This window comes from Mercenaria mercenaria, chromosome 15 (assembly GCF_021730395.1).
Source record: "Mercenaria mercenaria strain notata chromosome 15, MADL_Memer_1, whole genome shotgun sequence".
NCBI classification, from domain to species: domain Eukaryota; kingdom Metazoa; phylum Mollusca; class Bivalvia; order Venerida; family Veneridae; genus Mercenaria; species Mercenaria mercenaria.
Window position 1 is genome coordinate 42,521,999 of NC_069375.1, and position 12,903 is coordinate 42,534,901.

Consider the following 12,903-nt stretch of genomic DNA (forward strand, 5'->3'; position numbering starts at 1 on the left):
GGAAACATAGAATGCAACCAAGCAAAATAATACCAGACTCGGTTTGATTGAGAATGTTCATGAGAGGTAAAAAAGACAAAAAACAAAATCTGTCATTCAATGTTTACCAGTGCTTTTGTTATCTCTTCATCAGTTGACTTTTGCATAATAATAATACAAAAAAACGTTTGTATGCTTTCATAAGAAAAACAAATTATTTAATGAATTTGTTCAAATAAACTGTTCAAGTTTTATGAAATTACAGGACAGTTTTAGCTGCATTTTTGTCAAAATTAGGAAACATTTCTAGTTATCCATTACATATAAATAACATCAGCATAAAATTGCTCATTTCTTTATAATGATTTACGTTACAGATTATCATTTATATTAATTTTGTTTTTCTTTATACAGAGAAAGACGTATTTTTTCATACCAAAATATTTTTATAAAGTTTAGTTGAGAATTGTCATCTTAAATAAGAGAAAAAATTTATATTTTTTTCATTTGGGAATATTACCCAAGAACCTCTATTAATAAGTTCAAAAGAAATTGTATTGTATGATTTATGTTCTTGTTTTATTTCAGCTACCCCAACTAGTGTCTCTGGAACTCAAACCACAACTAACGCATCTCCAAGCAGTACTTCAGGGACACAGACACCTGGTGCCCCGCGTGCAGCTGCGTTTGTTGTGCCAGGTATGCCAGGTCTAGCGCAGAACATCAGTCCAGTGGACCAGTACCTGCCCTGTTCATCAAGGCATTTCCTCACACAACATGCTAGAGGTATAATCAACCAGACAGGAGGGCCTCAGGTTCGTACGAAGTATTGTTATATTTTTCATTCAAACGCTTACTATACAATATGTGAACCAGTGTAGCTGAATTCAGAGGAGGATGAGGGCAGACCCAGCATTTTACCCTTCTAGTATCTAATGGGAGAGCATTTTGCTTCACCTTGAAATGTAAATCTGAGTCTCTGATGAAGCAATTTCACATGCTTTGCTTCTATACAATATTATACAGTATATGAGCCGCACCATGAGAAAACCAACACAGTGCATTTGCGACCAGCATGGATCCAGACCAGCCTGCACATCTGCAGAGTCTGGTCAGGATCCATACTGTTCGCTTTCAAATGCTATTGCAATAAGAGAAACAGTAAGTGAACAGCATGGATCCTGACCAGACTGCGCGGATATGCAGGCTGGTCTGGATCCATGCTGGTCGCAGATGCACTGTATTGGTTTTCTCATGGTGCGGTTCAATAATAATGTTTTGATTATGTGTTCCGTAAGATGGGACTTGCATGGCTGAGCTGGCCTGTAGCACTTGAAAATTTACCAAAGTGCTGAATAAGATAGTGTGGGTTCCAAATATTCATGCACATACATGTATGCTAAATCAGTGCACAACTGATTGAACCAATTGTTTATCTTCTGTTTATTTCCATGATTTTTTCCTACTGACCATATTCTGGAATGTCTCAGGCAAAGCCTCCGACTCTAATCTAAAATTCTGCATATGCCTAAAAGAATTATTTGGCTAATTGATTTCCTGTTTGGCTTTTTGAAGAATGAATAATTTAAAGATGTAACTTTTATGATTTGAAATGTTATTTATGCTTATGAGTGTAAGGAGAATATATAACTAATTTATCTACTCTGATTCACATTAAAAGCCTTAAATGTTTGAATCTAAGTTAATATAGGTAATGATAAAAAGCTTGTTATTTATCATGCATATATAACTTTATAGAACACTGATACAGCCCTAGCTGATATGGTGAGCAACTTGATGTCTGGTCTTCTAGGAGGTACACCACAGTCAGGGGCTCAAGTCTCAGCAGCGGCCACTGCTACATCTGCAACAGGTAAGATAAACAATGAAATATCTACATTATATTGTACTTCTGGAAAATTGTTAATGATATCTTATGAATACCATATTATTAAAGACCTTTTTGCAGCCAGCTGTTGTGTGCTTTTAAAGGTCCTGATTTGAATCGGAAGTGACATTTGAAAATTATATGTTAAAAATTGTCTAATCCAGACAGTAGGCAGTGTGTGTTTTCTGTATAACCTGTATCTACTGAGAAAAATATGGAACTGCCAGCAACTCTTGACACTAAGCATATAGAAAAGTACAACTTCTTCTCATTTAAGTTTTCTATTTTACCTTTATATATATACTTACCACTTTGATATGTTTTATTGACATTACCGAGTTAGGTTCAAAGATTAAATGACAATTAACATGAAAAACTGTTTATAGGGTTCATTTTCATGTCCTCTGTGTCAAGATATTGGAGGCATTTTGTGTTTGGACCGTTTATTCGTCTGTCTGTCGTCTGTCTGTCTGATATTGAATTCCTCCTACACTTTCTATTCAGTTGAAATGAAACTTGGTATGCATCATCAGTATGAAGTGGACATGTGCATATTTTCTGGACTTCCATGTTCAGTCATTATTTTCATTGATGCCCCCTTTTTTTTTGACTTATCAATATTACATCTACATGCATCCCTTGTGTACTCCGGCTCCTTCTATAGTTTCCATTTTGCTCAGATTGAACTTGATATACTTCATAAAGTAGACATGCATATTTTTTGGGGGCATCTATCATACAATGATTTGCATCATTCTGGTCTCGTCCCAAATTAATCTTAGTATAGGATGTTAACTGTGAAAATTATTCTATGTTAGGTTCATCTGCATCGTCTACAACAACAACAAATAGTGATCCGAGACCTGCAGGTATCCGTATTGGTGCTCCAGGTACCACATTCCAGCTTGGCGGTATGCCCGGTATGCCAGCTGGCATCGGTGGAATATTCCGTGGACAGATGCCGTTCATGCAAGGTAACAGTTTTAACACAAGTCGAAGTAATGAGATAGCACAATGTACTAACTTGTTTGAAGATGAAATACATATGTTGTAGTTGAAAATTTCATAAGGAAGTGATCTCAAAAACAAAAATATTTAAAAGGTGAGTATCATGTGCATTTATAGCTTGGTAAGTTGATTAGCTCGGTTATTCAAAGAATTATATGAGGTATTGTACTTAACCTGAGTGTTTGAACTGTCAGGAGTGTCATACCTTGGTTAAAGTTTGCACGCAAGTTTATACGTCTGTAACTATTTCATGTATTGCATTGTAACTTCACTCAAGCTGCCTTACTGAAGGTCAGTGGTTTTATCCATGTGCCCACTCATGCTTGAAACAATGTCTGTCAGTACACCTTGGGTCTTCCTCCACAATCAAAAGCTTGAAAAGTCGCCAAATATCCTGAATTATGTCGGTGTGACTCTAAAACAAACCAAAAAAATGTGGTAATTATAATCCTGGCCTGAGCTTTCAGTAAACTTTATTAACCTAGTTTTTCGAAAAATGTTGTTATTTAATTGGCTAATGTCGCTAGTTGGGCGAGCGGCATCAACTTTTGGTTTCCGCTCAATAACTTGAGTTTAAAGTGACTGATTCAGATTGGGCTGAAGAGGTCTTTTGTGCTGTGGAACAGATGGGTTGCAGTTCATATTCATCAGAGCTCATAATTTCTTTCATATAATTTATATAAAAGAGTCATTATACAGTCAAACCTGTGTTAAAGACCACCTCTGAACAGAGACAACCTGGCCCTAAAAGACCACATGTTTTGTTTCCCATTTTAACATGTACAGTATATTTAAACTTGTGAATAAAGACCACCTACCAATAAAGACCACATTTTGGCTCTCCCAAGTGTGGTCTTTGTAGACAGGTTTGACTGGATTGCCATTGGGTCAAGGTCAAGGTCATGTTAAAATGAAAAACAGCTTTTTTCACTTGATCATCAGAAAGCTGGTTACCAGTTTATAACATCAGATAGGATTGACTTAATGTTGCAAGACTTGATGCGAAGCAAGCTAATATTAAAGAGCTGAGATTTTGTAATGAAACTTGGTCTGTAGGTAGTTTAATAGGATAGACTGTTTTTGGGATTGTTTTGTTGCAGCTTCTGTCTATTATATCAAGGTTATTGCTAACAAAAAATAGAAAATATTGAACTTTGTGGAATTTCCTTGTGGAATTTCCCTGTCTATTATTTGTTAATTGATTTGAAGTAAAAAATATTTTGACTCTAAATTATTTTGAGAATTCGAATTTGAAATTCAGTGCATGAAGATCTCTGATACAGGTATGAGGTTTAGGGTTGGTACCCCAAGACAGAATGTGCCAGGTGCTAGACCTACAGCACCACCTGCGCAACCAGCCACATCAGCCGCCAACACAACTAGTACCCCCAGTCAGGGGTCGGCATCGACAGCAACTCGGACACAAGGCAGCACCGGAGGATCTGAACCAGAGTTTGTACAGGTGCTGAGGACAATGTTACAGGCTGCTGTAAGTATGGAATGGTTTGATTTTGTTCAGACTTGGTAGGAAGATTTCATAATTATGAAGGTCAGATGTGCATCTTTTTGGTAAAAATATTCCTGAAAACAATGGCTGGTACAGTTTGAAAATGATGGCTTGTACGGTTTGAAATCGATTGCTGGTATAGTTTCCAAGGTCCAGTTTTATGAACATGATTGTGATGATAACTAATTCAAAATATTATGCAAATATAATCAGGTTGAAATTAAGAAATCTGGTGTAACAGTACTGCTGGCTTTCAACACAATTGTTGAGGTGAGGTTTGATATTTTAACAGGATCAGCATGAAGGTCAGCAGCAAGGGAACCAGTCTAGCAATGCATCTGGTCCCCAGCAATCTGCTAATCAAGCTGTTAACCAGTCTATGGAGTCCAGCGGTGGTCAGCAAGCCATCAGTGATGAAGCATTCACACAATTGGTTAGTGGTATAACAGGCTATATGTCACAAGCTGCAATGGGACAGGCTCCAAGACAAACTATTGCAGAATTCCTGACTGGCCTTGGGCAGAACTATGGCATGCCACAAGGGGAAGGTAGGTTTAATTTGTAAAATGCAAAATCAAATAAAAAAACACTAAATGTTGCTATTTTAAATCAAATTTCAGTAAAATTCAGGCAAAGTTACATTTACGATGCTCAAACAAATAATTGCTTAATGTGAACACTTGTCAGGTAATTCAGAAATGAAGAGCAACAATAGAGAAATAGGCTTTTGCATTGCTTTCCCACAATGTTTTTTTGAATTCTTTAACCTTCAGCATGCTGGCGGCATGTGATTCTGCCTTTGCGACCAGTGTAGACAAAGATCAGCCTTCTGTAAAATTGAGACTAGAATTTCGATATTATTGTACATAATTAAGATTTTACATTAAGTTACCATTTTTGCAAAAACAAACAAGGAAGTTCAGATAGGAGAGCAATCAGTAGTAAACACAGTATTATTTCAGACAATGCTATGACTCTGTTGTCTAAAACATAATGATATTTCTAAATAGAAACAGAAATACATACATGAAACTCTTGTGCTTCCTAAATGCCTGAAGTACCTTATCCTGGTGTAAAAATATTCTGTATGTATTGAAATGCAGTTGACTCTACTGTTAACAGCTTAAGTTTTCCCAGTATTCTATCAAATTCAGAATTTTGTTACTGTTGCTCATTTTGAATTTTTAAGTCTATATGAGCCACGCCATGAGAAAACCAACATAGTGCATTTATGACTAGCATGGATCCAGACCAGCCTGCGCATCCTCGTAGTCTGGTCAGGATCCATGCTGTTCGCTAACGGTTTCTCTAATTGCAATAGTCTTTGAAAGCGAACAGCATGGATCTTGACCAGACTGTGCAAATGCGCAGGCTGGTCTGGATCCATGCTGGTCGCAAACGCATTATGTTGGTTTTCTCATGGTGCAGCTCCTATATTCTTAGATTAAGTGAAACATTTTTATCATCATTGTTAAATCACAATTTGTATTACGATAGTTTATATGTTGAGTAAAGAGAAATAAAAAACAAAAAACTGTTCTAAAGTTCAAGTAGATGAAAATTAAATATTAACCTTTAGCCTGCTGAGGCAAGTTAATCAGCCTTTGCGACCAGTGCAGACCAAGATCAGCCTGCACCAGTGCTATTCAGTCAGTAAATTTTCAGTGAACACCCATTCGGATAATAAATGGTATTGCCCAAATTGAATAATGGACAAGGCCATTTTAGAAATTTAGCAGGGTAAAGGTTAATATCTTTTATTTTTACAGGTTTCATCAATGATATAATGTCCTGCGTATTGTCTCATCTGCAAATCACAGACTTGATATCCGTGTTCTATGGTTCCCCAGCTCCTTTAAACCAGGTACAGCTGCCCCTTAGAGGGTTTATCTCATCCAGGGTCCTCAGCGATCTTGAACCATTGCCGCAGAATATACGTATGGCCGTGGAAGATCTGGTTGACTCCATGCAAACTGATATACAAGAAACAGTGGTAAGAATTAAAGATAGTTCTCATATTACATGTGGTCCATATAACATTTATTGTCGGATTGACTTCCAAGTCTGTTAACAGCGGTTGATGTGTCTTTTATATTAGTGATAATATACCAAAGGAAATATATGAACTTTTTTAAAATTCTGATTATTCCCTTATTAATGCTTATTGGGGTATTACATTTTGCAAAAGGGGGATGTTTATAAAAAGGCATTGACTTTAAAAAAAAAAGAAATACATGGACTAGGGGAAGGGTGAAATATGAGTGCATTTATTAATATGTGCTGTTTAGTACAGTGTAACCCTTATTATGCTTGACACGATTGATTCTGCTTTGCGACCAGTGTAGATCATGATCAGCCTGCACCTCAGTGCAAAAAGTGGAAAACTCCATTGACTTAAAGAAGGACTTATCCATTTTTTTGCGCTATAAAGGTGATGAATTATTTGTCAGAAAAAATGTGGATTTTCTTGACAGTCTGTCAAAAAGAAGTTAAGGATAATGAAATTACCACATTGATAAGTAATTAAAGGCTTAAAATTTAGGATTTTAAGAGTAATTAGATCAAACATTAGCTTATGACTTGCTTACTTTTAAGCTGATTTTCATAGCATTCTTGGTACAATATCATTGTTCTACATCAGTTTTAATTTTTAGCTCGACTATTCATAGAATAGTAGAGCTATTGGACTCGCCCATGCGTTGGCGTCCGCGTCCGCGTCCTGATTTGGTTAAGGTTTTGTATGTAAGCTGGTATCTCAATAACCACTTGTGGGAATGGATTGAAACTTCACACACTTATTCACTGTGATAAACTGACCTACACTGCACAGGTTCCATAACTGTATTTTGCTTTTTTACAAAATTATGCCCCTTTTTCGTCTTAAAAATTTTTGGTTAAGGTTTTGTATGTAAGCTGGTATCTCAGTACTTACTAATGGGAATGGATTGAAACTTCACATACTTGTTCACTGTCATGATCTGACATGCACTAAGCAAGTCCCATAACTCTGCTCTTTTTTTTTTCAAAATTATGCCCCTTTTTCGACTTAGAAATTTTTAGTTAAGGTTTTGTATGTAAGCTGGTATCTCAGTAACCACTTGTGGGAATGGATTGAAACTTCACACACTTATTCACTGTGATAAACTGACCTATATTGCACAGGTTCCATAACTCTATTTTACTTTTTTACAAAATTATGCCCCTTTTTCGACTTAGAAATTTTTGGTTAAGGTTTTGTATGTAAGCTGGTATCTCAGTACTTGATAATGGGAATGGATTGAAACTTCACATACTTGTTCACTGTCATGATCTGACATGCACTAAGCAAGTCCCGTAACTGTACTCTTTTTTTTTCAAAATTATGTCCCTTTTTTTGACTTAGCTGTTTTTGGTTAAGTTTTTGTATGTAAGCTGGTATCTCAGTATCCACAAATTGGAAAGGATCATAACTTCACACACTTGTTCATTGTCATGATATGACATGCAGTACAGAGGTTCAATACCTCTACTTTGCATTTTACAAAATTATGCCCCTTTTTCAACTTTTGTATTGATTCATTTGACAAGGCTGTTGAATAGTCGAGCGTTGCTGTCCTCCGACAGCTCTTGTTTATCTATCTGATTATTCTGGGGTTTTTTTTGTCGTTTTTTTTTTTTTTTTTTTGAAGGGAGGGGGAGATATTACTTTTATAAAGTGCTTATTATAATATAGTACTTCTCATGATTTAAACAAGATAAGTCATATATCTATTGATACATCTTTTCAGAATTCTACACAACCTCGGCCACACATAGATTTCTTGGCTACATTGAACCATTTCTTCAACCAGCAGTTCTACAATGTTGTTTCTCTTGTGATGCATTCCAGAGGTAAGAGAAGAATTAGAACTCTATACTATGCAGATGTTAAATGACAGTTTTGGACTTGTCAGTAAATGTATGCATACATTCACTGCTGGGTCCCTTCATTTTTGAGTGGGGCAAACTTACTGTCTATTAAATTAATGTTGTAACTGGAGAAATTTAATCTTTGATATGCATCTAATTTATGAATTTAACAGAGACAAAAGGTTATTTTTATGATATCTGAATTTCTGGATCACATCAGAAATAAATTGTTTAATGGTATATGGTATCAATAGACAATTCATTGAAACAGTGTGCAGTGCTCAAAAACTACTGTGAAATCATTTAAATTCGCTGGCATGAAGTTTCGCGCAAACGTGAAAAAGGTCTGTTTCGTACGGGCTTTAATTCGCGCATTTTCAATTCATAAATGAAAAAATAAATTAAAAAATATTAATAGCGCGGTCTTAAATTCACGCATCGGTTCTGGCGCGAAATACGCGAAAATTCGTCCTACGCGAATAAAAATGATTTCACAGTAATAGTTCAATGGTATTTGGTATTGATGTGCTCAAGAACTGTAACCTAAATTTTAAATAATTCTTTGCAAAATTATCATAATCTAGATTGCAAGCACATTTTTATGTTGGTCTCATTAACTGAAACTGTCTGGGTTTTTTTTTTAAGAAGGAATGTATTTATTACAGATGGAGATGTACATTTTGGTCAAGATCTGTATTCCTGTGTGCGGAGACTGTTATCAGAGTTGTTTGTGTTGAGCAGTAGATGTTTGGGAGGAATGCAGAGTGTGGAACGTATGGTTGCCGAGAGACTGGTAATCATCTATTTCATAAACATCTATCTGTATGATGAGCTATGTAAGAAGTCGGCCCGCTTTCTGCCCAGTTTAATTTGGTGGGAATGTGCCCGCTTAGCTCAATAGGAAGAGGACAGATCTACAGATGGCGGGGTCGTGAGTTTGATCCCCGGGCAGGACATGTGTTCTCTGTGACGGCTTGATAAAATACATTTTGTCTGCAATCATTTGGCCTACACCTCTTGATTGATGTGCAGAAGTTGGCAATTACTTGCAGAGAACAGCTTTGTACTGGTACAGAATCCAGGAACACTAGTTAGGTTTACTGCCTACAGATACATAACTGAAATAATTTTTGAAAAATGGTGTAAAACCCAAAACAAACAAACAATTCAGTGGGTAGAGCATACCTTCTATGTAAGTTGTAAGTTCAATCCACAGTTGAGCCCGCCTGCTTAGCTCAGTAGGTAAGAGCGTTGGTCTACGGATCTCAGGGTCGCGAGTTCGATCCTCGGGCGGGGTGTATGTTCTCCGTGACTATTTGATAAATGACATTGTGTCTGAAATCATTAGTCCTCCACCTCTGATTCATGTGGGGAAGTTGGCAGTTACTTGCAGAGAACAGGTTTGTACTGGTACAGAATCCAGGAATACTGGTTAGGTTAACTGCCCGCCGTTACATGACTGAAATACTGTTGAAAAACGGCGTTAAACCCAAAACAAACAAACAAACAAATCAATCCACGGTTGAGAAACATATTTTTTTATGGCAGCTTGACAGAAAGCATTGCGTCTGAATTCATGCATTCCCAACCTCTGACATGTGGTGAGAAGTTACTTGTGGAGAAAGTAATGATATTGTTACAGCATTGAGGACACTGATTACGCTACCAGATTGCCATTATATTACAGGAATACTGTCGAAAAATAAAAAATAGTGTTAAATCCAAATCAAAAATCAGACTGCTCTAGAGAGCAGCAGTCTGCGAATACTTATTTTTTGGCTGTATTGTTGAATGACAATGCATATTTTACCTGTGACAATTGACCATACACATCCACCTCTATTACATTGTAAGAATTTCAAAATTTATTTTCCAGATTACTGTTGAGGATTCAAAGTACTGGAATGTTTATTTAAAAAGTATTGTGTTTTTTTCATATCAAAAATGAAATGCAAAAAAGTATAGACTTTAGTTGCTGTAATGAATATTTGCGAAACTAGTTTCAGTGTGACTTAAGAAACAACATGTTTTTCTTTTTACAAGATATAAAAACATGGCATTTTTATGTCATTTTATGTTAACATTTCTTCAGTTTTGAAGTTCTTTGTGTTTATCAGTTCTTTTGAAAGTGTTTACAATGAGTTTTGTCTATTACAGCAATTATTAACAACAGGAGTGAACCCGTTCATTCGGGATTGGATGGCAGCAATGACAAATCGTCAGGTTGGTCAGTTTATTCCCACAATAAATGTGACTGAAGGTGAAATATCTCACTATATAGTGTATAAAGAGGTTGGCCAGCCATCTTCAGGGGCAGCCTCTAAACAGACACCCCAGGCAACTCGTGCAGCTAAAACATCAACACCTAAAGCTGCTTCATCGGGATCGGGGGCGAAAAGAGATCCATCGCCTTCAAGGGCCCCTTCACCAAAAAGGGCCAGTGTGCCATCTCAAGAGGAGAAAAAAAAGACAGAGGATCAGCCAATGGAGACGTGTTCACCTGTTTCTACAACATCACCTGGAGCGTCAGAGGTAATACTGTAAAAGCAGAAATTTTCACAAGGGTTTAATTTTCGCTATATTCGCGAAGCTCTACATCTCGCAAAAAATAATCCTTGCGTAAAATATAACCATTAGACAAAGTATAAATCAAATTCCAGTAGGGTATCTTTTTTTCAATTAGCAGATATTAAACCTCGCGAACAAACACAATTTCAAATTTGCAAAATTTCGACCCAACGAAAATATGTGCTTTTATAGTACACCATTATTTTAGAGTGTGTGTTCTTCACATCAAGCTTTTTTCACGGTTTGTGAGGAGCCATATCCTTACTGTTATTGTTATTGGATATTACACTTAAATACACATGCCTGTAATAAGTTTACAAATTCAACAGTTAGCTTATTTTAGCAAAAAATAAGTTCAGTGCATTTAAAGAACTCAGTAGTGTAATTAAGAAGATAGTTTGTTGTTTTTTTTTTCAGCTGTTTATGATACGCATCTTTTCAGACAGTTTGTCATACACTATATATTTTAAAGTTAATTTACTTAGAGCTATAAGAAAGGGTAATGTTTCCAACAGCTTAATAATTTTGGTATGCTGTGAATTGTATTTGTGATTTGATTGCTAATCAATATGGAGAGGGCAGATCAATAGATTATGGGGTTTTTAGTTCAGTCCTCGGGTGACAATTAATAAAAGATGTGTCTTTAAGTTATTTCTTCCTCCACCTCTGATACATGTGGAGAAGTTGGCAGTTACTTGTGGAGAAATGGTTAGTAGTACTGGTGCAGAAGCCATGAAGTTCAACACTGGTAAGGTAAACAGCGTACCATTATATAACTGAAATATTGTTGAAAAAAAAATGGCCCTAAATCCAAACAAACACATACTAACCAAAGGAATGTCTTTCAGATTGAGGTAGATAACCACAAACCCTCCACTACAAGTGAGGTAAAAGGAGCTGCTTCTGCTGATAGTACAACTAAACCAACAGTACACGCTGAGAACCAGCCTTCACCATCTGGGGCACAGTCTGTAAATGGAGACTGGCAGTCAGTATTACCTCCGGTAAGTTTCAACCCTTACCCTGCTAAATTTCTAAAATGGACTAGTCCATCATTCAGTTTTGGCAGTACCACTTATTATTCAAAGGGGTGTTTACTGAAAATTTACTGACTGAATAGCGAACAGTGCCGACCATGATCAGCCTTCACGGATGTGCAGGCTGATCTTGGTCTGCACTAGTTGCAAAGGCACAACCAATTGCCGCCAGCAGGCTAAAGGTTATAACTTTGCAAACAGCAAACTAGATAGGGGCCTCTTTGGCTGATTGGTTAAGGTCGCTGACTTCGAATATCTTGCCTCTATGGGGTTGAAACCTTGCTGAGGGTGTAGAATTCTTTCATGTGAGGAAGTTGTTCAGATGGCTTACGGAAGGTTGGTGTGGTCTTCCGCCACCATGAAAAGCTGAAAAGTTGCCAAATGACCTGGTAACCTTTTGTTTAAATTGATCTTATTTCTGTTACAGGAATGGGTACCAGTCATTACAAGAGATATAGAAAAACAGAAGAGTCAGTCTCTTCAGCGACCACACAGTGATGTGTATCTTCAAGGAATGCCACCAAAAAGAAGACGGGTATTTGTTCTAGTATTTTATTGAAAAGGAATTAGATATCATTCTGTTATTACAAATTATAAAGCAATTATAAACAAACAAATTAGAAAACAAAATCAGTTGTAAATACATTTGAAAATTGGTATGTGAAGCTCTCCGGCTGTCTTGAAGACATTTTCAAGTCCCATCCCAAAAACATGCACAAAATATCATTTTAGCACAAATTTCTGTTATCTTAAAATAAATTTCGCTTTTAAAGCCTATTGCAATTAGAGAAACCATTAGCGAACAGCATGGATCCTGACCACCAGACTGTGCAGATGTGCAGGCTGGTCTGGATCCATGCTGGTCGCAAAGCCACTATATTGGTTTTCTCATGGTGCGGCTCAATTAAGATTATGGCAGTATTTATGTCATAAAAACTACCAGGGTAGATAAACTAGTATGTAAAATATTACTCAGCTTACACTAAAAACACAAACAGAAACAACCAAGATTTATGATTTTGTTATTA

At 36.6% G+C, this 12,903-nt stretch overlaps 1 protein-coding gene across 1 annotated transcript in view; it reads left to right on the forward strand.

The window, feature by feature from the left end:
* The window catches only part of LOC123553282 (large proline-rich protein BAG6-like), a 33,416-nt gene that overhangs the window by 17,686 nt on the left and 2,827 nt on the right, over positions 1 to 12,903 (forward strand). The window contains exons 16-26 of the mRNA XM_053524206.1: positions 568 to 794; positions 1,738 to 1,852; positions 2,686 to 2,841; positions 4,159 to 4,364; positions 4,675 to 4,930; positions 6,152 to 6,375; positions 8,150 to 8,252; positions 8,936 to 9,063; positions 10,428 to 10,802; positions 11,687 to 11,842; positions 12,303 to 12,410. Of these exons, the coding sequence (XP_053380181.1) occupies positions 568 to 794; positions 1,738 to 1,852; positions 2,686 to 2,841; positions 4,159 to 4,364; positions 4,675 to 4,930; positions 6,152 to 6,375; positions 8,150 to 8,252; positions 8,936 to 9,063; positions 10,428 to 10,802; positions 11,687 to 11,842; positions 12,303 to 12,410 (2,054 nt within the window). The remainder of the gene's footprint in view (positions 1 to 567; positions 795 to 1,737; positions 1,853 to 2,685; positions 2,842 to 4,158; positions 4,365 to 4,674; positions 4,931 to 6,151; positions 6,376 to 8,149; positions 8,253 to 8,935; positions 9,064 to 10,427; positions 10,803 to 11,686; positions 11,843 to 12,302; positions 12,411 to 12,903) is intronic.